This window comes from Nymphalis io, chromosome 21, assembly GCF_905147045.1.
Source record: "Nymphalis io chromosome 21, ilAglIoxx1.1, whole genome shotgun sequence".
In the NCBI taxonomy this organism is placed as follows: domain Eukaryota; kingdom Metazoa; phylum Arthropoda; class Insecta; order Lepidoptera; family Nymphalidae; genus Nymphalis; species Nymphalis io.
Genome location: NC_065908.1, coordinates 10,322,985 through 10,348,138, shown reverse-complemented (window position 1 = coordinate 10,348,138; position 25,154 = coordinate 10,322,985). Strand labels below are relative to the sequence as shown.

The following is a 25,154-nucleotide window of genomic DNA, read 5'->3' as shown; positions in this document are numbered from 1 at the left end:
TTCCTGACTAATTCAATGAAATTATATATGAAAATTAATGTCTTAGTAATATCTTTTTAAAAAGTTGAAGTTGAGTTTACTTTGAATTTAGAATGTAATTTAAATAATATTTGCAAGATGTGGCATCCGCCTTACTATGCCTGTATGCATAGTACAGCTGCAGTGTCGCTTCCAGTGCGGCGCGAGGTCGGTGACGGCGCCGGCGGAGCGCGCGCCGGCCGTGCCGCTGCGCGCGTCGGTGACGCCCCACCGGCGCCGCTACACGTACTACAACAAGATGTTCAAGCCCATCGCCTACTCCCTGCCGCAGCCCCTCTCGGTGTCGCTCGTGTGACGCGGGCGGCGGCCAACCTGAATAAACTGTATTACGACGAGAACTTACCTTTTATTTACCATTAACATATGTACGTATATATTGTATCTTACTTTGGCATTACATACTCGTACCTGGATATAATTTGATATTCTAGCAATGAGTAAAATTATGCAAGTTGATTTTTATATTTTTTGTTTTTCATTTTAAGAAAGTGTTTCAACTAAACGATAAAGAGACATTGAAAATGAAATGTTATTTGTTTGTAGCTGTCATTTATGTTTTGTTATTTTAAATTAACCAATTCCGGTGTATGAAATATAAGCAAGAACAACACATACAAATATTACAGCAGTCATTCCATATATGACTATTACAGAATCCGCCATACGCTTACAGTTCGTGAAACAAATACAAACATTCTAAACGCTCTTATCATGATCCTAAAAAGCGTGCAAGAAATCCTCTTATGATAAGAGGATATCACTAAGGCCTCTGCCTCGAATTTTGCGGGCAGCGGGGCGGCGGCGGCGGCGGCGCGGCAGCGGGGCGGGCAACGCATACCTGTTCTCCAAACTAGCGGGCAGATCGCGCGGCACTATAGCGGTGTAGTGTTGTGTTCGTGGTTGTGTTGTCGAGATATTTGTTTTTATTCGCGAACGAAATGTCTGAAAAACGGCGACATCTTTTTGATTCAAATTTATTCCTAACGCTCGATTTATTGTGGGCAAAAGAAGAAGTGGATCCCTACTATAGGGCAAGGAAAATAAATGGCGAGTTTTATCGAAATTATGAAGAACAGAGACAAAATCCCGACAAATTCTACGACTAATAATTGGTTAATTATTCTTCTATTTTTATGGTTCACATCTTTGCTGTTCCATATGGGTGTCCTCTCAAAGATTGCCGAAATAATTAGCTCTTGCACGTCCGAAGACATTTTGATACGTCACAAAAAAAATGTACAACACTATACCTACAATGCAGACGCGCAACGCGGGCGGTCACCGCTTGACTGGAGTGCACCGCTCGTTGCCCGCCCCCGCGCCGCTCCTGCACCGCTGTATTCGAGGGTCGGTCCATTTGATTATACGCGTAAGATCCTGCCGCTCCCGCGCCGCCGCCGCCGCCGCCCCGCTGCCCGCGAGATTCGAGGCAGAGGCCTAAGTGTGACTAAATAAAAAAAACTAAAATGTCATGTCAAGCATTCATTATACTAGGTAATGGAAATACAGCGGTAGTATGTTACTCGCATAATATCAAGAGATTCGTGTCAAAAAAACAACGCGTTAATTTTAGGTTTATTTAAATATTCCTATAAAATAATACAAATTTTCAAAATACTATATATGTAATTACAAAATAAAATAACTGATACGGAATGAATGATTAAATGCAAAATAAATGTTTATGCAAACTCTTATGTTACAAATATTTGTCAAACTATTCTTACAATTTAATTAAGAGAGCATTAAACTGTGTTTAAGCATACTGGCATTTTAAGTGAAATAATACATGTTTTATAAACTTATATTCAAACTAAAATTTATCGGTCAAAGCACATTTGCACCGCTCGATATCTTAGTCATATAAACACAGTTACTCTTATTTTTTAAAAAGACCCATCGTTACAATTGAGATAATCTTTCACAGATAATATCTGTTCTGGAAAAAAATAATGTCACTAAATTTTTTGTTTAAATTACAAATTGAAAAGTCATACATAAAGAGTATATACCTAAGGTAAATGAGTTCATAGCGTCCATGTTTATCCTTAACGCTTTACCTAACCAATACTCCTGTGGTATAAGTGATGTCGTGGAGCAACACTTGCTCAATAAACTATTCAAACATAAACATGTTTTATCACATTTACCAACTCATTATAAATATTTATATTGGTTGTGAGATTAGACATATTGAAGTGTCTCTAGTGGCATCGCTATAGTTCCTTTAAATGGATAAAAATAATAAAATTATTACATGTATTGATTATAACTAAAAAACATAATCTAGGGCTAATGTATAAATAAATTTTGGTATAAAATTTTCATAACTAACATATGGCTAAGTGCAAATTAGAATTTAAGTCTGTTGCGAGACTTGAGAATCATTTCTCTGTGTCAGGTGGTTACTCTGATATAACTATCATATTGGTATAGTGGCATAGTTTCTACATTATAATGCATCATATATGTGTTAGTTCATTTATATCATAATTACGAAAACTAAGATATATTATATTAACTAATTTCAATCGGGTATTATATTTTTACCAAATCATTTAGTTTGTAGATGTCTTAGATTTTTAATATAACAAAATTTCAGACTTTAGGCGTTTAAGGGTTATTTCATGGCATATTATTTTAATAATAATTAACATTCAGTGAGTGTTAAATACGGGTTTTGTTTTCGATTTCATATTCCATAGATTTCAATTTCTACTCAATTTGGTATAAAATAAAAAAAAAACCAAGCAGACACCTATGCTGTTTACAATTAAGTCTGACTGAACTACTAAAAAATACAGATTCGCCATTTCGTGATAAAATCACCAAATAAAGGAGCAAGACAGTGAGAACCGGTGATTTGTGTCGCGAGTGGTGCGCCCAGTGGCGGTGGCGGGCGGGTTACTTCTTCTTGCTCTTGCCGAGGGTGAGCGTGTGGTGCGACTGCGCCGACTGCTGCTTGCGGCGGTTGAACTCGATCGTGTCGTCTTCTATCTTCTTGCGAAGTTCTTCGAGACGTTTCTTCTCTTCCGTGTGATCCTTCTTTAACTTATCAAATTTCGAATGGAGCTGGAAATTGAATGTATTTGTCATTTAATTTTGGCAATTAAGGCAAACGAGCAATTCTTAACATAAAACATAATTAAATTAAATAAATAACTTTCGCAAAACACATAATAGTTTTTATTTTACAGTCAGTTTATGTAACTTTGTCAAGCAAAATAAAATAGGCATGGTTAAATATATAAACAAAATACGGTTAAATATATAAATAAAATAAACAAAATTAATAATAATGAAAGAGAAAAAATAATTTATTTCGAATATATTAAAACTAGTTTTAGTAAGCGGTTTCGCCTGGGGGAGGGGTTTGGGTGTCTCAGGCACCCTATGTCTTTTTCTGTACCCTGAACGTATATGCAAAATTTCATAATGGTCGGTTGAGTAGATAAGACGTGAAAGCGTAACAAAGAAGCAAATAAACAAACTAACTTTCGCATATATAAAATTATTTACAATTTCAAAATAAAATCAGTTTGACTTCAAAATATTGCTATTTTACATAGCATGTTAGGTTGACTGCCTCGTTGGTCTAGTGGCTTGATGTAAGGCCGCAGACCCGGAGGTCCTGGGTTCATTTTCCAGGTCGGGCCAATAAAAAGTTATTGGGTTTTTCTGTCAGAAAATTCTCAATAGCAGCCCGGAGTCTGGAAGTTGGAAATGTGTACACTCCCATGCCTCGGAAAGCACGTAAAGCCGTTGGTCCTGCGTCTGAACTCCTTCCGGTCGTGTCGGATTGCCGTCCCATCGGATTATGAGAGTGAGGGAACAGAGAGTGCACCTGTGTTTGCGCACACACTTATGCACTATAATATCTCCTGCGTAGTTGGCTAATCTCTCTTGATATTGGCCGCCGTGGCCGTCATCGGTCTGGAGGACATTATTATAGTTCGACTGACCTCCTTCTCAGCTTCCTTAAGTTCGGCCTCTTTCTCCTTGACACGCTGCACGAACATCTGCCGCATCTCGTCCTCCTTCTGTTGCAGCTCTTGAAGGTGAGCGCTGCGCTTCTGCTCGAATGTTTGCTGGAACGACAGCTGCAAACCGAATGATTTAACATCATTAATACATTAATAGCTTCTTTTTATATAAAAGAAAAATCTATTTCAAAATTACAACATTTTTCAGTCTTCAAGATGAGAAAAATAGAAGAGTTAATCAAATGCCACATTGTGAATTAGCAAATAATAATATAAAAATCTCAGATATAATGGTCGACTCACGGGCTTGTTGTCGGCGTCCACGTCGGAGAAGCCCATCTGCGCGAGGCGGCGTCGGCGGTACAGCTCGTAGTGCCGCGCGTGCGTTTTCTCGCGCATGTCTTCCATGTTGGTGCGGATCAGCATCTCGCGCAGCTTCACGAAGTCGCAATGGGACTCGTTCTCCACTAAATAGGTCAATTAAAGTAATTCACAGTACAGTCACGTATTATAGTAATATACAGTGAGGTATTACATATTTCTTTGTTTGGTTTATATACATACGAATAAAAATACAGTAAAATTTTCTTTTAAGTATGTTACTAGCAAATTGGTAGTTCAGTAAGTTGGATTGTTGACATGAAAAAGGTACTGTCACACTCTCTCTAAGGGATCGATTGCATGCTACGCACCCTGCACGGTGCCCCAGGGATACTGTCGCGCGCGCACGGTCTTGTTGCCGATCTTGACGAAGTCAGTGCTGCCGACGACCGCGAAGGGTATGTGGCTATTCATGGTGCCGTTGACCTCGGACACGGACTCGTCGTCGACGGGGAACTGGTAGATCTCCACACCGTTCGCTTGCAGCTCTTGCATTATCTTGGACTGGAATTAAATGAAAATTTAATATTAAATATAATAAACTGGCCTAGTGGTTAGAACGCGTGAATCTTAACCGATGATCGTGGTTTCAAACACGGGCAAGCACCACTGAATTTTCATGTGCTTAATTTGTTTTTATAATTCATCTCATGTTTGACGGTGAAGGAAAACATCACGAGGAAACCTGCATGTGTCTAATTTCATTGAAATTCTGCCGCATGTATATTCTACCAACCCGCATTAGAGCAGCGTGGTGGAATAAGCTCCAAACCTTCTCGTTAAAAGGGAGAGGAGGCCTTAGCCCAGCAGTGGAACATTAACAGGCTGTTACTGTACTATAATAAACTGTGTACGAATGATAAATATAAGCCAGAGTCAAGATGGATGGATAAAAACATGTAAATCTTAACCGAAGATTGCAGATTTTCATATGCTTAATTTGTGTTTATAATTAATCTCGTGATTGGCGGTGAAGGAAAACAGCATCAATGTCCACCAACCAGAATTCAAGCAGCATGTTGAAAAAAGCTTCGCTAAGCAATGTGAAGAGGATGCTTCAACCCATCAGGAAGACATTGACATTCACATAACATAACATGCAAACTGACCTTGAACTTTTGTAGCTCAGTCTTAGAAATTGTATCAGCTTTAGCGATGATAGGAATTATGTTCACTTTGGTGTCCAGCTTCTTCATGCACACCAGGTCAATGGATTTAAGACCATGCCCTGAAAATTTTATAAAATATATATATATTAAAGTGAATATAATTTACACAAACAAGAAAAATGGATCGATCCATTGATAAAAAGGATGAGGGTAGGATACGTATATTGTCTTTTTCTGGACTGGATTCTTATGACTCACTTTTCTGCGGAGTTTCTGATGTAATTTTATCAGTTTATCTATTGTCGATTGATTTGATAACTTTTTAAAGTGCGTTTGTAATGACGAAATGCATAATAAACTCTGTTTAACGTAAGGTTAGGAAGTTAATATATAGACTGATTTGTGTCATTTAGAATAAGTTGCAAAATTTTATCAAAAAAAATTAATTTGCTAAATTTTTTTCACTGTTTACACCATGTATATGTAGCTGGTCTATACTTTATTCGTATTACTAATTTCGAATATATCACATAACGAAACCTAGACTTTCGAAGTGTTTATGAATGAAGGAAGAATTTAGAAAATGTCGTTTGATATTCTATTATTTTATATATTTATTGTCATTAATGATTTGACAGTGACAGCAGATAATGTATAATGAATAAGATTAGCCTTTAATGACTTAATAAAACGACAAAATTTATATAAAATTTGGTTCCTTATCCATTTCACATTTGGCTATGTGTTTCATATTTATTTAGATTTAACGACGAAGAAACAGCTTAGTGATGCTTACCTTATTTCTTAGGCATAAAAGCTAGTGAAAATTTAAGATAAGACATTGATACTATTTAGTATTGGTTCAAAAATGAGTTAAAACTGTGATATCAACTAAATATTTTTTTCCTATGAAATGTCTGCTCCGGACAGGCTTAATATTAATTATATAATCTAGAAAAAAAAATATTCACTAGAGAACAGTATGTACACAATCTTACTATTGTCTATGTTTGTGACTCTGTTCACAATAGTGTTTCTACAACATTAACATAAATAAGTTGACGTAAATAAGTTATTCTTAGCAGATAATTATTTTGTTCCCAGAGCTATTGAGTTCGTTATCTCATTTAAACAACAATGCGTCAGTACATCAAGTGCATTATATTTCTAAAGTAAAAGCATTATGCGCCGCTATTTTTAACGTCGGTTAGTCTCCTTATTTTGTAGCTGGTACATTTTTTATGTGTAACCTACGTATTTTCTATGTTATAGATATGGATCTTTCAGATAATGTTTAATTTAGTAGAATATATTTAGAATATATATAGTAACAAAATAATCAAGACAATATTTTTTTACGAGGCTTAAGCACGTGTGAAAGCGTCTTAACCTCAGCCACGCTTTCAGTGTGTCGCGCGCGCTCTGAATACATTGCGAGTAACGCCATCGAATGTCAAGGACACTCATAAAATATTCTATAAGTTGGCCAAACGTCCCATTGAACTAGAAAGTAACAACTTTACTTCCTTTGGCTTCGAGCTACCTGTGTAAAGGGGTAACACACTTTCGGAATATTTTTGAAATCCTGTTTATGTTTAGAATACTTCATTCATGTTATCATGTTTAAACAATCCATTGAAAATATTTGTCATTACAAGCCATACCAACATAAATATTATAATTTAGAACTCATGACTCATATAACATGTTCACTCATTTGCATTTCCAAACACAAAATAGAAAACTTTGTAGTGTTATAAATATTTGACATGATAATATCTTTTGTAGGTACAAATTAGATTATAAAATATATTCTTGATGATGATGATGTACTTACCAGTTGGGCAAATAAAGTATAGACATACATGCAGACGACTGTCATGGTATGAGGGGAGTGAACGCTTGATCTTGAGTTCCTCTTGCAGGTATGCTTCGAACTGTGCATCAATGTAGTCGACCACAGCTTTAAAACTGTCCTCTTTATTAACCTGATCACCGTAGCCAACGGTGTCACAGATTGTGAGCTGAAACATTATCATTCTCATTCAGTCTGTACATGATTTTGGTAAGTTTTATTTGGAAAATTTTAAAATATGTTTCATCCTGTTCCTTCACGAGTTATTTCATTGGTAAACTTTAAATCAATCAACCAACTATTCATAACAAACAACATAAAAGTATTAACAAAATTAATTATTGATAAAGAAATTTATTACCTTTAGTCTAACATTGCTCTCCTGTAGCTCATATGTATGTGCTTTCAACTTCACAGTTGGCAAGTTGTGCGGGCTCGGGGAAGACTCGAAGTTGGTGTTGAATAGAGAGTCCATCAGAGTTGACTTTCCCAAACCAGTTTCACCTATTTTGATAATGGTATTCCGAAATATTCAATAATAGAATGCTGGATTATTTTCCATGACTTGCATTTGAACATTTACAATGTATATGGAATTAGAAGTACAATCAATTGTTATTTTTTAAATGTAATAAATTGGTTACTTATCACTACAACAATTAGAATCATCGGGAACAGAATATTTAGAATAGTCTTTAATTACAATAAGGAAGAGAAACTGTATTTTCCTCATAAAATGTGTTTAGCTTCACAGCCACACAGGAGTAATTACTAATTTTAAAGAGGTAGGGTTTGTTAGACTTTTTGTTTTAAAACTAACCAATGGAATGGAAACTCATAATTATCTTGTATATGAAATTAGATTAATGCATATTCTATGCATTAGTAATATAAAATGGATTTGATTGGGTTGATACGATTTAATACATATTTAGTTTATGTCGAGATATTTATGAAGTAATAATATTGTAATTAAATAATCCTCTTTGTGCGAAGCAGGGGCGAATAACTGTTTATAGCTATAGATCGCAATTATTTTTAAGCAAATTGTGGCCAATTTAATAGTTCATAACAACCTGCCATTTTGCATTACTGGGTCGCAGGAGATAAGCGTTTGTGTGGGTGATTAACTAATAGTGATTCACCACTTACCTATACATAGGATGTTGAATACGAATCCATTTTGAACACTCTTATTTACCAGCTGATCTGGCAGGCTGTCGAAGCCGACATGCCCCGACAACTTAAGCGTACGCATCGCAGCCTCGATCTAAATTGAATATTATCAAGAACCATCACTGCAAGAACTTTAAAAGACTTTTCCATTTATTTACACCAAAAATTCTTACAATTCATTTTAATGTATGCACTGTACAAATTACTTTATTAGACCAGTTTTGAAGTCACGAATGATTGAATTTATAAACAGAAGCTTGCGTAGAACGCCCAAGGGTAACATATAAAGTATCCAATACTCAGTATATAAAATATATATATACAAATGACAAAAATAAATATAAACAAAAAAAAACAGGCAAATACTATTTTATCTTTGTTAGAAGAATTTTAAATTCTTACTTTTGTAGGCTCTACGTCAATGGCCGCCATGTTCGCTTGACTGTCTGTGACTAACACAAAGTGAAGTTAGTTTTCATTTAACCTGATTCTGATTCCTAATGAAAGCGCACAAACTTCAAGTATCAATGGACACAACATAATAAATATAGTGCTTAACTATATTTATTAAACTAAAATTTATATCTTAAATATTTTTATCACATTATAACTGTTATAAAAAAATATGTGTTTTAATACATAATTATTAAGAATATTTCATGTTGTATATTTTTCAAATTTGATAATTCTAGATATTGGTTGCATTGAGTGCTTATTGCAAGCTTTTAACATTTTCCCTTTTATAATGTTAAAATAATTAGATATCCATCTATTACATTGTTAATAAAACTATCATATAAGTACTAATTACATTTTGGACAGAAGCAAAATACTATAATTAAATCGAAAATATTATTCCATGTTGTAAATAGAATGTTACAAGTAGGTCATTGAAATTTATTTCTAATCTCGCTTCAAATATTATAATAAAACGTTTTTTTTACCTTATTTCATTTTTACTGTTTATATGTAATAAATTTTTGATTAATATCGATTAGTGAATAAAATGTCTTAATATTTTTTTTGTTTCTGGCAGCATTGACTTAATCCAAAATGGCAGAAAGCGACATTGGTGCGTTATCATGTGAGCCGATGAAATGATGTTTTCTTGAATTTTATCGTCGCGAGTGAATATTAAAATTGTGATTCAGTGAATTGTGACATAGCAAACTATGGCGGACCTTAAATCGCCACCGTTTAGTGACATTAAAAGACCCGAGGAAGTCGTCAGAATGACGACTAACGATAGCCTGAAATTTGCAGTTCTTATCGGGCTGATTGAAGTCGGACAGGTAACCAACCGGGAGGTGGTGAATACTGTACTGCACCTGGTAAGTACTGACAACTGTCCTTTATTCATTACACTATAATTATACAACGAATAAACCTAGAATCCTATTAAATTCGTCTGAGAAAGGTGACTACATGTCACTTATTTATTATCATTAAACCAATATTATTAGAAGCTTGCAAGGCTCAAGCTAAGGCAATTTGTTGTTAGTAAGGTTGACCATTCTAAAGAGCGTGATATCAGCGAAATGTCGCGTCTATTTTCATTGTTTTTATCGATCGCGTTAGGTCGTGAATCGTAGGATCGGTCCGAGCTCGCGGCCACTGCGGCCGGCGATCGCTGTTTATTTTGATAACTATATTGAAAATTGACGGCGACGTTTGCATACAAATAATATACAATTATATAATATTACTACCGGCAGTACTAAAGTTATTTTTTAAGGAGTAAGACTAGTTTTGTACTTAAACGTAAGTGTTTGCCGCCAATGTTTTATAGACTCATGTTCATATTGAAATTGATAACCGTCGCTCGCAATATAAAATAGTAAAGTAAAATATTTTTTTAGGGACCCTGATTAATACACAATTTAAATCTATAAGATAAAAGTATTAATAGAAAAATATATTAAAGGTTTACTTCTGCGCGAAATTCAGTAGCTAACTTGTAATTGTTCTTAAAAAATATTTGATATCAAATCTCGATATAGAATTATTATTTATGTTAGGTTCTTGTTTATAAAAATATTTATATTGAGAACTTATAACTGTTGACTTAACGTTATAATTTGATTATATACGCGTACCTTTTTTATCGTGTTTAGTTATATTTCATTAGTAACAATCAGGGATTGTAAATTTAACCGATAAAACCTAACGTCGTATGCAGTCCAACAAGAATTTGTTACGCAATAACAGTACGGTAATGTGTCTCGTACAATTTTCTTACGTTTGTATATTTTTATTATTTTTCGCTTTGTGTGTTATCTTCACAGTAAATTACGTATTTAAACAAAAAATATGCGAATATGTTACAGTAGTATTTGTAAATTTGTGTTAACGAATCCACCTTTACAAGGTTTTTGAAATAATTACTTTTTGTATTTTATAATTCAATACAAGCAATTGCCAAAAAATACCTAATATAAGAAGTAAACGAAGCGGAAATTGGACGTTTTTACGAATTTTTTATATGATATTAATTAACTTCGTTCATATTTTATTTCGTATTTATTTTTGGACATTTGTGTATACACCTAAATAATTACTTGATCAAAATTGTAAATAATTTTATCGAATAGTACATCAGGTATCTAGTATCTAGCTATTGAATTTCTATCTGTCTACTTATTAAAACTTTATTTGCTGTCTACATTTTTTTAGGAGTCATACAATATAAATAATGCAAACAAATGATTATGATTAAAGTTAAACATTACTGTACTACCGATACAACGTAATTACATATTTCGTCAATGACTTACAGACAGCTGGATATCATCTACTAATGTCTCAGGATATTATTATTATCTACCTGCTGCATATTAATATTAGGTATTTTTTTTATAGAATAGGAAGGTGGACGAGCATATGGGCCACCTGATGGTAAGTGGTCACCAACGCCCATAAACATTGGCATTGTAAGAAATGTTAACCATCGCTTACATCACCAATGCGCCACCAACCTTGGGAACTAAGGTGTTATGTCCCTTGTTCCTGTAATTACACTGGCTCACTCACCCTTCAAACCGGAACACAACAATACCAACTACTGCTGTTTTGCGGTAGAATATCTGATGAGTAGGTGGTACCTACCCAGACGAGCTTGCACAAAGCTCTACCACCAGTATATTCATTATTTAATAATGAAAACAAAAAACGACGGAGGCAATTTTTTTTAAATATTTTTTTCACGCATTATAATAGATTCTTATTTAAATAATATTATATTTTAACCATTTTTAATATATAAATAATAACTTTATTTATTAATGGATTGCTAGGTTTCGATACTAAGGAACAACTGAATTTAGAAATAACTATATTAATAAATGATATACAACTCCTTAATGAGAACGTAGATTAAAAAATATCTGCCACATGTGTAATTAATTAGAATAATTATATTTCGAAGATTTTGTTGTCTGGGTGGGTGTCAGTGATTCTACCACCACGTATCTCGGCGTTCCGGTTGATTGAGACAGTATTATTATTATTATTGGCCGAGCATTGACAGCTTAACAAGTGGTTTATACTTATTCACAATTGTCGTCAGGTGGCCCTTGGCTCGCCTGTCTGTCTGAAATAAAATGTAAAAAGTGACAAAGGAATAAATAAAATAATACGCAACGAACTAACCGAGTTGTCGAATCCCGTCGGCTTTACGATCCAGATTAAACACTGTAGCCGTTTTATTGGTAGACACGGTTTGATACATAAAATTACCAGTAAGAAAAAATAGTAACTGTGAGATTTTAGACACTCGTATTTTTATTTTAAATTACCTACAATTTAGGGTAAAAATAACGTTGATACTTTCAGCAGTGTACAATAAAGATTACTTGAGACGGTATAAATTGTGATACACGAAAATAAAAAGTAACGTATTGTAATAAAATGTTGTATGTATATTGGACCCTATATATTGTAAATGTAGAAATAAACAATAGGTTTCTAATAAGGTTCTTTCCATATACGTAACAATGTCACCACTCCGATACCGCTCGCCACTACCAACCCACTCAAGTGTATTTAGTATTCGTCAACTTTTGTATTCAAAATCAAATGTATATAAACACAGCCATAATATTATTATTAGTATGACTAATGATGTATGTAATATAGTATGTAATAATGTATATCTTATTATTAAATAAAAAAATCATTAAATGATCGTTTGAAATAGATTTGATATTTTGCATCAATTTAGGCTGCATGACGATAACAAAGATAGAAAGAGCAAGCAATATTATTAAATCAGAATAGCCCTACCACCAGTAAAATAATAAATTTGTTGGGCTTTGTGCAAGCTCGTCTGGGGTAGGTACCACTCACTCATCAGATATTCTACCGCAAAACAGTAGTACTGGGTATTGTTGTGTTCCGGTTTGAAGGGTGAGTGAGCCAGTGTACAGGCACAAGGGACATAACATATTAGTTCCCAAGGTTGGTGGCGTATTAGCGCGATGTAACCGATAGTTAACATTTCTTACAATGCCAAATTGAACTTATTTCTGTTGTTATTTGTGAGCAAACGAGCCGCCCATGGATATTTGCAGAAACGGAAGTATCTTTTTATCCGCCTATTGATTAAACCTAAATTATAATTTTGAAACACTAGGTTGAAGTTGATTTCATAATTGTTGGTACGTGGCAGATAAACCTAATGAGAGGTGGAAGAACTTAGGCATCTAAATAGTAAGGTTGAAATTTGTTACATCGATGTAAGCTATGATGAAAACTGTTGAACTGAATTGCTGAAATGTTATTAAAAATGTTGTTAGAAACAAACAATGCCTGTTTATATATTTTACATGTGCAGAGACGAGCGATCGTTTGTCAAAAAATTTCAACAAAAAGAAAACACTCGAGCCCTCTCGATGGGAGAAATTTATGCACCGTTGCTTTTTCAAAGGGTTATCGCCACTGACACAGAATTATCGTCAAGGGCTCTCTGTGATGCTCGGCTAGGGAAATACAGTTTTAAGAGCTTTCGTTTATAAAGTTAGGTAAACTTGAGTTAATGACATGATTAATAATATTAATAAATATATTATCTATTTACTTCGAACGTTAAAAATAAATGGCCCGTTATTAATGGATGGAAGTAAAGAACTGATACTGATAGTGATATGTGTAGATATTCATATTTTACAGCCGCATAAAATAAAATCGTTTCCATAACAATAGAATATAAATCTCGTGACACATATTTCGTCATCGAAGCTCTTAGTGATATAGCTGGTCCACTTACTTGCGGCCTTGCTATGTATTGGTTGTATCTATTTCAAAAATCATCGCCTTCAGCGCTTTCTTATAAATTGTATTGCATTTCTTTTTTTTTCAGTTTCAGTTAAAATCCGAGATATTTTTTTTTAAAGTAGAACATGAAAATACCTTTTCGTACTAATTTCTCTGCCTTACTTGACCGCGACCTTGTATTGCATCGATAACCGGTTTTAACTGGTTCAACAAGCTATTGATCGCTATTTAGACTACGTCACCACGTTTTCCGGATTGGGTTTTTGGTAGCATCATAATTTGTTTGATTAATTTACGCCCATAATTAAAAAATAATTACAACTAAAAATCTTCAAATTGAAGATCTAACAATTAATCCAAATATGTAGTTTTTTTTTAAATCAATAGATAAAAGCATTTTTTTATCTATACTAAATAAAAATATATAAAGCCATTATTATCATGCCTTTCGTACATATTGTGATCTTAATGAACCATTACATGTAGCTTTAATTATACTTGTATATCCTATTTGACCTGATATATATTTTTTTCAGTCTCAAAGAATCCCGTTTCTCTAACAATGCCGTTTTCAGCTCGTCAATGTTTGTTAGTGCCGGATATCCGGTTCAGATCCTTTGCTCAAATGTTCGGTCGGATTCATGCCAGCACTGAGTGCTTTCCAGTCTATGAACTGAATACCGACATCGTTAATTGCGACTAAAGCTAGCTGTAAGGACGGGACTAGGTAAATAAAGTAGATGTTTAAGGTTTGAAGATAAATTTATTACTGCCCTCAATACCATGTGTCAGCTGCTTATATACTACACTACATGCCCTACCAAACAAAAAAAAAAATGTTGGATACATTAACATTTTTTTTAATCAAAATACAATATGAAAAAGTAAAATAAAATTGAATATAATAATAATTAAACAAAATAAAACAAATATGTAAACAAAGGTATAATAATGCAGTGCTGAAATTTAATATCAAATATCATAATAGGTACAGTCATAATCACAAGTCTTAATAAACAATATGTTTAATGATCATTCAACATAAAGTCTTGTCCTATTTTTATGAACAGTTTTTTCTTTACCATTGACTAAAATTACAACATTCGGTGATAAATCTTTAACAACTGTATATGGGCCTAAATATAATGGATCAAGTTTGCTAATATTTTCATTTTTAACCAATACTAAGTCTCCTTGTTTATACTCCACTGGGTTTATACTTCTATCATATTTTATTTTTCTTAAAGTTTTACAATTTATGAGGTTTGTTTTAGCATCATTTTGTGACTTTTGTAACCGGTATTTTAGTTCTATTGCATAATCATCAAAATTGTAAATTGGATCTATTGTCGACCTAAGATTACTTGGTAAGTTACATTGTTTGCCAAACACTAATTCGTATGGAGTAAATTTTGTACTCGAGTGTACAGAAGTGTTATACGAAAAACACCAGTAAGGAATCCATGAACTCCATTCCTGACTATGACTGTTAACTTGCATTCTTAAATAAAATGTTAAATGTTTATGACTATTTTCAAGTGATCCTAAGGTCTGATGGTGGAAGGCTGTAGACTGTAATTGACTTATATTTAAAATTTTACAAACCTCTTCCATTGTAGAATTTATAAATTCAGTTCCTCTATCGGTCACGATCTGCCGAGGGATGCCATATCTAAGTATAAAATTATTTACTAGAGTTGTAGCTATTGTGCGCGCATCCTTACCTGCTATCGGATATGCCTCGACATATTTGGTGAGGTCGCATTGGAGCGTTAAAATGTAATTATAATTATTATCTCTTGTCAATGGACCTACCAAATCTAAATAAATCTTATCAAAAGCTGAATTTCCACAGTCCGTTATGGTCATAGGTTCTTTTATGGTATTTAAATATTTATAACGTTGACATTTACTACATTTTTTTACAAAAAGCTTAACATCATGCTCTAATCCTGGCCAAAAATATTTTTTACGAATGTTATTTAACATACGTCTTATTCCTGCGTGTCCGCTAGTGGGCAGGATATGATAATCGTTTAATATAACTCTTTTCGTATCGTCGTCTATAATTTTTGTAACTCCTTTAATTACGCATAAACGGGGTCCGGACCACTTACGCATTTTATTAATAACCTGAGCTAGCTCTTTAATTATTTGAAAATTATTCTCATCTTTTATTACATATAACGTATTTATTTTTAAATCGATACAAAATGATTCCATTTCCCTCACAGAGACAGCTCGTGTACACTGGGATTGGGTAAACAGTTTCACAAAAATTGTACGATTTGACGACGAGTATGCATAATCACCACGCTCTAATGATACGCATTTTTTAAACTTTCTCCATTCTTCTTCATTCACAAATATCAACTCCGTGTAATACTTCGGTAGTTTTAACATCTCTACAACTCTTGGGTGATCAGTCCAATCGTCAGAAGAAATATTAGAAACCGAAGTAGAATTACAAGGTTTTTCATCAAGCTTCTTCTTTTGTGCCCTTGTAAGTACTGACAAAATATGATCATTCATCGCCTTTAATTCTTCACTACTAATTTCTATGCGTGACAATGCATCTGCAGCTACATTATCACACCCTTTCACATAAGTAACCTTAAAATCATACTCTTCAAGTATTAGCCGAAATTTTAACAATCTACTGGAAGGATCTGTCATATTGTATAAAAATATTAAGGGTCTATGATCTGTTTCTATAATGAACTTTCGTCCATAGAGATACGGTCTAAAATATTTAACAGACCAAACAATCGCTAAAAGCTCTTTCTCAATCGTTGGATACCTACGTTCAGCTTTATTTAAACTACGACTGGCGTAAGCTATTGGTCTACGATCAGCATTACATAAAATCGAACCTATTGCATACCCTGAAGCGTCTGTCTGTAGTATAAATGTGTTATTATAATCGAAAATAGGATATTGTAATATTGGAGGGCTCATTAACATTTCTTTTAAAGTACTAAATGATTTTTGACAGTTTTTATCCCAATTAAATATTACATTTTTACGACATAAATCATTTAATGGAATACAGATTTGGGCGAAATTCGGAATAAACTTTCGATAATAGTTCGCAAAGGCTACAAATCGTTTGAGCTCGTCTACGTTTTTAGGAACCGGATAATTAATTAACGCCTTAATTTTTTCTGGATCTGGTTTAATACCGTCCGCTGATACCACGTGTCCGAGGTATAAAATTTCTTTTCGAAGAAAATCGCACTTATCAGGATTTAATTTTAAATTAACTTTTCTAAGCCTTGTTAAAATATCTAACAAATTTTTATTATGACTATCTAAATTTCTTCCGAAACAAATTAAATTATCCAAATATACAAAACATTTATCGTAATTAAGTCCCGACATTGCTACTGTCATTAAGCGTGAAAATGAACCAGGACTGGTTTTCAAACCCATAGGCATACGGGTCATTTGATACTGGCCAGACGGTGTTGTGAATGCGGTATATTTCCTACTGTCAGCATTTAGCTTCGTTTGATAATAAGCTTGTGTTAAATCTAATTGAGAAAAATAAATAGCTCCTGAAAGTGAGTCTAATATATCACTTATATTCGGAAGGGGAAATTTGTCATGCATTATACAATCATTTAATTTCCGAAAATCTATCACTAAACGCCAGCTTTTATTATTATCTTCTGATTTTTTAGGTACTAATAGTACTGGGCTAGACCATTCGCTGTTAGCGGGTTCGATAATATCATTGGCCAACATTTTTTGAACTTGTTTTTCTATTTCATCACGTTGAGAAAACGGTAATCTATATTGTTTAGTATAGACCGGATTCGTATTAGCTTTTAGTTGTATATTTTGTTCGTAAAGATTACACGTACCTAACTTGTCTCCTGGCAAGAAAAATACGTCAGCATATTTCGCACAAATGCTTTGTATACTAATGCTTTCTTCTTTGTTCAAATGATTCAATTTAATTAATGATAATAATTTCCGAACTCTTTTTCCGTCCAAATTTTCTTTGTTAAACGAACAAATATTATAATTCGATAATAAATCAATTTCAGGCCTAAAATAACTAAGATTAATTTCTGTTTCGCGAGTATTTAAAATTTGAATAAATATTTTTCCCTCTTTCGGTTGACAGATACTTCCAGCGATAAATACACCTTCACACAATTCTCTGGGAAATATAACACACGATTCATTCAAATAAGAATCAACTTGAAAAAACTTTTCACACCTCGGAGGTACCTTTATAAATGTATTTTTACCTAATTTTCCTAAACCTAAGGAGAGCGTAATTGGTTTGTCGAAGCTATTTAAAGTAAATGTATTATTTTCGTAATTTAATACACAATTATAATTAGTTAAAAATTCTTGTCCGATTAAACCATCTTGAATACAAGGCAAATTCTTTAAGACATAAAACTTATGTTTGAATTCTATTCCATATAAGGTAAACGGTATGTAAACATAGCCCTCGGTGTACGAGGTGCCACCAATACCATTTACGGCTACGCGTTTTGGATGTATTGGAATATTCCTATCTCTTATTACATCGTATTTAATCACTGACATCGAGGCGCCCGTGTCAACTAGCATTCTATATTTGGTACCTAATATTGTAAACTCTACGAAATTATTATATGTATTGCATGCTAGAATAAAGTTAGGATCGAAAAAACTCTAAGTTTTGGTTATTTTCCGAAGTAGTAACCTGTATATCGTTTTGGGATTGATTCATAAGATACCCATGCTGTTTTCTACCGTTATTATTTCTACCTCGCGATACTGCACGTTCAAAATTATGTCCGCGTCCTCGAGAATTACTTGTGGATCCTCTATTGTTTCCTCGGTGGTATAAACTAGATGTTTGATTCGGCATCGGCCTAAATGAACTATTTGGCGTGTAATGTTGGCGTGCGTTGTTTAATACTCGACCTCTACTATGCCCCCTATAAGATGGTTGGTACTTACCTCGATGTTGAGTCGTGAAAATCGTTTCAGCTGATGTAAAAGAGCCTTGACGCGACAGTTCCTCGTCTTTGGCTGCTCTTATAACATCTTTCAGCTCTGAGTAGTTGCGGGCCGCTAAAATAGTGCTTAATCGACTGTTCCTCAAACCTTCGGTGAATCGCTGTATTGCTAATTTTTCGTTTACGGGTCTCAATATTTTAAACGCGTTATCGTCACCGTTAGCTTGGGAAATGGTCAATTCAACAAATAAATCCTCAAGTTTCTTACCAAATTCCTCAATACTCTGCGAACCTTGTCTAGATTTTAACATTTCTATTTGTAGTGCCGTGGCTGACTGCTTAGTCAACAGATTATTTTTCATGTCGGCAATAAGTTCTGTGGAAGATTCATAGTTAGATAACAAACGTAATTTGGCATTTTTAGTTAAACGAGTTTTAAGGACAAAAGAAATAAGTAACTGTTCATGTTCTTTCCTAATGGTTTGGCTATAGAATTCGATACAATCTATTAATTTTTTAGTAACTTCTTCATCTCCTGTCATAATAGGTAGAAGAGAAGTAGCAGTTTTCATGTCAAAGTCAGTCATGGTGCTAAAATCTTGGTCACTAACTAAACAAGTTGTTTGAATTTTTTGATAAAACGATTCAATTTCTTCGCAAGCAACTAATAAGTAATTTATCTCTTCCTTTTTTATATACCCTTTAGATGCATTAAAGTTTAACTCGTCACGATATTTTATATATTCGTCATATAAACTTTTTGCCTCTAAATATTTCTGTTCTAACAACTTTTTAGTTCTTTTCCCTTTACTTAGTTTAATTAAATTTATTTTTATATTTTCAATTTGATGTTTTATATCTAATATATGATCCATTTAAATCTTAAGAAACGGCTTAAAAATATACACTTAAAAATAATGATAAAATATGAATATATCTATTGTCTATAATACCATAACACCTTTGCTGATGACACTATTTCACTTCTCCTTTTATATATTTTTCACACTTTTACACTCCTATTTTTTTTTTATAAGCATCCATTGATGCGTCTCCAGGCTAAACGACACGTTCCTGATTTATTTCTCCAGTCTCTGGTCCACGCCTCGAACGTCTGAAAGCGCTCCTGGCCATCTCCTGACGCATCCAGTTTATGTGGCAGCGTTTATATAATTTATATATGGCAAACTTTGCCCCCAAAATTAAAAGTAAAAGAAAAATACCCAAAATTATATTTGTCACTTTCTGATTTTGGTGTATTAGTTCCACGTCGGCCGAATTCACGCCTCCTGCGGCATTTTGTGCAACCACAATTTGTTCTTTACTTTGTTCTTTGCCCATTTTGTATTATGACTCTACTAACGTTCGAACAATTAAATACACGAATGTCCAATATTACACAGAGCGACATTATATTGTTATACTGCACTTCGTTAGAACCCGAAACCGAACCTTAAATGGCAGGGTCGCCATGTAAGGACGGGACTAGGTAAATAAAGTAGATGTTTAAGGTTTGAAGATAAATTTATTACTGCCCTCAATACCATGTGTCAGCTGCTTATATACTACACTACATAGCAAAAGTACAAATCTCACCCGCGCTTCCATTACACCCTGGTTTCAGAGTTAAAGCACCAGTCTCTATAAACCATCTCTGTACCCTCAAGAATGAATTAAACTTAGTTGATGAGCAACTTCTTACTGTTTTAAGCCCTGTTGCAATAGAGGAAGCCCTCTAACAGCTTAATTTGGTGTAGTTTTGAATAATAATGGGCTAACGTTACATAAGGAATGCTAGTAATACGTAAGGTTCATGTCATAACCTCTATCATATAACAGAACGCTTCGGGTCGACCAATATAGTTTAAACAGTAGCAAGAATCTGTTCAATATTACAACTCACATTGCTATGCAAAGTTGTTTTTCTCTTATAGTAGCTTAAAATATATTGTTAATACTTCAGGTCCTAGAAACCAATTCTGTAATAATATAAATGACTTGTTCAAAATTTGTGTCATTGTATTATATAATATTTAATATAAATATCCACATTATAATTTAAGTATTTCCTCAAAATTATGTTTAACTTTAAAACTAATGTAAAATTTTATAATTCGACTTGGTCTCAGAGTATTCTATTTTTACTATCCACTTATGATTAAATTCAAGTATTCATTCATTCATTCACAACTATTCATTGAGTTGAAGGCAAATGCAAAAAGTGGAAATAAGTTGAAATAATCTGCATTAAAATCTTCGTTAATCTTGGTATAAATAGACGTTGGTCGATGAGAAGAAATTTAAGATTCATATTTCAACTTGTTAGACTTGTTATGACTCGCAAAAAGCTGAAATACACGCCATGCACACGAGTACACGAGTAACATATTCATGCATTCAATATTATAATATGACGGACAGACTTTTATGATTCTATTTGTACAAGCTATTGTATACTATATTGTATTTAAAATATATTTTTTGTCTTTATTTATTATTATGAAAAGTGAAGAAAGTACGACAGATAAAAGTATATTTATTATTAAAGAAAAAGTATCGACCTTGCTCTTGTCGTAATAGATACAGAAGAAAGTTTGATAGTTTTACTTTATGATGTATACTTATGGAAGTATACTATAAGGAACCGTTTGCTGAGCGTAATTGTTGAAAGAAAATCTGAATAGCGAGAGAATAAATTATGAGCTGGGCTGCATACGTCTAGCTCATGCACGCTAATCTCGGTTGAGTAAAATTTTCATGACAGAAAACATTTCACTTTAGCTCCCTCAGAGCAAAACGTTTGCATTTAAGATACGTAGAGGTAGATAAGTGATGCAAGGCATTTTATTTTTCATTTTCGGGTAATGAATACGAATAATTTATTTCGTCTTTTAAATATAAGTATTGCTGGCAAAATTAATAACAGGAACATTTTAAAATCCCTCATCAATAACTTCAAATTTGATTGATTGCATTAAATGTTTAAGATATCTAATTATCTTGCTTATGTCCAAAAGATAAAGACTATTTGACGTTGCAAACGTTGCAATAAAACGAAAAAAAAAGAAATACCAACTTAAACGAGTTCGATATTGCAGTTGCGTAACTGGCACAGAGTTTGTGCCAACATTCCCGCCCGCCTCGAGATGGACATGGCGAAATTGAGTTCTTAAATATGAATATTAAAATGCAGAAATCGAATTCTCGTAACTACAACATTTTCCGCATTATTCAAAAGCTACAAGTAAAAGTATAAGATTTACAATCGCTGCAAATGTTTGTCACTTCTAAGAGACAATGGCTTTACAATACGTATATTGAAACGTTTAGTAGAAGAGCACTGTTTGACGGAAATTTATTTTGCGAAGTTTACACGAGATTGATTCGACGAAGCCGCTTTGTAAAATCGTAGAACTCTTCGGAAAACTGAGAGAAATATTGACGTTGTCTCAAAAAACGAACCGATAGACAAATTGAATCTTGGAGTTTCGCAGACTAGCTTTGAATATGTAATACTGACGTCTCTGATTCTGAAAGCTGAGGAGGATATACCGATATTCGTTTAGGTCTTGCACCGGAAGCTTATATGTTGCTGAGGATTTATCATAGTAACTGGTTGTAATTTTCTTTACCAAAATTTATTTTGAAGCACTAAATCGTCAATTACTAGGTTCGAATTTTAGATTCTAACTAAATTTATTAAATAACCGCAAAAAACTCAGTAGATACTTTTTAAATGACATGCATTCTAATATAACAATTGTATAATATACAATGCTTTGTGTATGAATATCTACGAATAATAAACAAAGCTTTTTATAATTTATATTTCATCTTTTTCAGAACAAAATAGTATTTTATTACTTTTTGTAGTATAAGTTTAAATTTATATAAGTGTCTGCGAGACTTTGTTATAGAATCGAATAGTCCGACAGGAATGCGTTAACTTTGCGGAGGCGGTGTTTTGGTGCTATAAGTTTATCAATTCTTCTTGTCTTTATACAATATCCAAACACAAGTATTATATGTTTCAATTTCCTCCAGTCAAATAAGAGATGCACATGTTTATAAATAATATACCTTTATATATGTTTTACACTAATTTAGAAATAAGTAGTATTATTACAAAAAAAAAAAAACAAAAAGTATATTTCTCGATAAAAATAAAGTTGAAAAATGTTTGATTGAATATTTGGAAGACGTTAGAATAAATTAATATTTGTATGAGAAAATGACATTGATATTAATATAATGTTTCGTAATAAGCATTCTTTGTGAGGAAATTAGCCCATTTGAGGTAGGAAGCTATTATTTTATGTTGAATCAAATAGTTAAATTGTTTTGTGGAAAGGAAATTGAAGTTCCTGCTCAATCAGTTTAAACGTACTCAGTAAATATATACCTGGTACGTAAGCATGCATCGCGCATTTCATTTGTACCTGCGTAGATTCGACTATATCCTTGAGATCTATCTTCATCCATTCGACTGCATTTTCCATTTTTATATTAAAAACCCAAACCTTGTTACCTTTTTTTTTAAAAAATACGATAGTTGTGTATGCAATATATTTTTTTCATAATTTGCCTGAAAGTAATTTTTTTTCTCACATTATTAATAAATTAATATTAATGATAAATTCAATAATTGTTAACAAAAATATAATTCCCTAGGGTCATCGAACAATGAAAGGTCTAGGCTAAATAAACGGAAACGGTAGCGAATAAATTATAACGAAATCAAACGAGCCAAGCGTAACGCATTTCTATTATCTTGGGACCTTTTCGGTTTCCCTTAAATAAATATTTTTTAATATAATTAAATATAATTTAAAATATTATATAGTAACAGCCTGTTAATGTCCCACTGCTGGGCTAAGGCCTCCCCTCCCTTTTGAGAAGAAGGTTTGGAGCTTATTCCACCACGCTGCTCCAATGCGGGTTGGTAGAATACACATGTGGCATAATTTCAATGAAATTAGGCACATGCAGGTTTCCTCACGATGTTTTCCTTCACCGTCAAGCACGAGATGAATTATAAACACAAATTAAGCACATGAAAATTCAGTGGTGCTTGCCCGGGTTTGAACCCACGATCATCGGTTAAGATGCACGCGTTCTAACCACTAGGCCATCTCGGCTTATATAAAAACATAAAATTTAGAATGCTTTCTGGACTTGTTGTATTTTATGAAAAAGAAAAATTTTAAAGATTAGAAGTTCTTATAAGTTAACCTAAAAAAATATATGTACAGAATATTACAAAAAAAAATTTAGTAACGTAACACTCTCTTGCCTTTTATTCGCAGGCTTCGGAATCGTAAATTCGTTATTTTTTAAATTAAATGTTAATGGTATTTTGCTGGTTAACGCGCGAAAGTTGGAGCCTGAAAGCAATGATAATGAAAATTGGGCATTGAGCCAAAACCGAGCTGAAGTCATTGCACTGTCCAACTCATTAGTTGCTGGTAAATGGGAATATTTGGGTTATGACCTAGATATTATTTATTTATTAAATAAACTTTATCACCACATTGATTGATTGATTTTGAATCGATTTAAATTTTTTAGAAATTGGAAATAACAATTATATGTGCTCTACACTAGACAATGGAATGTTGCCTGTCCTAGAAATGATCGTTATTGGCATTTAAATTTATATTATAAATAATAAAATATTATTAATAACTTTTAAGAACTATTATAAGCGAGGTAATGGGAGGTGTTCTAATATCATTCGGCATAACACTGCTTATGTAGGCGAGAGACTTGTCGCAATTGTGGGCGTCTCACAGGAGGTGCCCTTAGGACGTCCGTTTTTCTTGAGCCCCTTTTTTTTATTATTTTTTTTTTATAGAACAGGAAGGTGGATGAGCATATGGGCCACCTGATGGTAAGTGGTCACCAAACGCCCTTAGACATTGGCATTGTAAGAAATGTCAACCATCGCTTATAGCCAATGCGCCACCAACCTTGGGAACTAAGATTTTATGTCCCTTGTGCCTGTAATTACACTGGCTCACTCACCCTTCAAACCGGAACACAACAATATCAAGTATTGCTGTTTTGCGGTAAAATATCTGATGAGTGGGTGGTACCTACCCAGACGAGCTTGCACAAAGCCCTACTACCAGTAAAGAACCCTTGTGTGGCTCCCAAAATCCGACTGAGTTCAACTTGCCCATCCCGCTCCCGGGGACGCTGTAGAGGCCATTAAGGCCTTTTTTTTTCTTGCAGTTCAAACCTTCAGAAAGGTACCCGGGTCCCATGGTGGTGGAACCGGGTTATGTGGGATTCTTACCCACTAAAACCACTTCGAAGGCCGTCCTAAGCACGGATCGGAGAGGCTGCGGGATCGTGTTAATATAACGCATCTGCG

The 25,154-nt window shown here is 33.6% G+C and overlaps 2 protein-coding genes across 3 annotated transcripts in view; one reads left to right on the top strand and one right to left on the bottom strand.

Annotated features, from left to right (window-relative positions):
* Positions 1-1,602: 1,602 nt before the first annotated feature.
* On the bottom strand, positions 1,603-9,033 carry LOC126776838 (septin-2). The gene is made up of 9 exons (XM_050499677.1): positions 8,946-9,033; positions 8,520-8,637; positions 7,729-7,871; positions 7,350-7,536; positions 5,513-5,631; positions 4,715-4,907; positions 4,326-4,489; positions 4,002-4,139; positions 1,603-3,111 (listed from the first exon to the last, which is right to left on the bottom strand). The coding sequence occupies exons 1-9, from the start codon at positions 8,973-8,975 to the stop codon at positions 2,944-2,946; spliced, it is 1,260 nt and encodes a 419-aa protein (XP_050355634.1). The 5' UTR covers positions 8,976-9,033; the 3' UTR covers positions 1,603-2,943.
* Positions 9,034-9,610: 577 nt separating this feature from the next.
* Positions 9,611-25,154, top strand: part of LOC126776724 (neurobeachin) — a 474,955-nt gene continuing 459,411 nt past the window's right edge. For both annotated transcript variants that reach the window (XM_050499418.1, XM_050499416.1), the window contains exon 1: positions 9,611-9,874. In XM_050499418.1, coding sequence (XP_050355375.1) covers positions 9,716-9,874 — 159 coding nt within the window. In that variant the 5' untranslated portion in view covers positions 9,611-9,715. The remainder of the gene's footprint in view (positions 9,875-25,154) is intronic.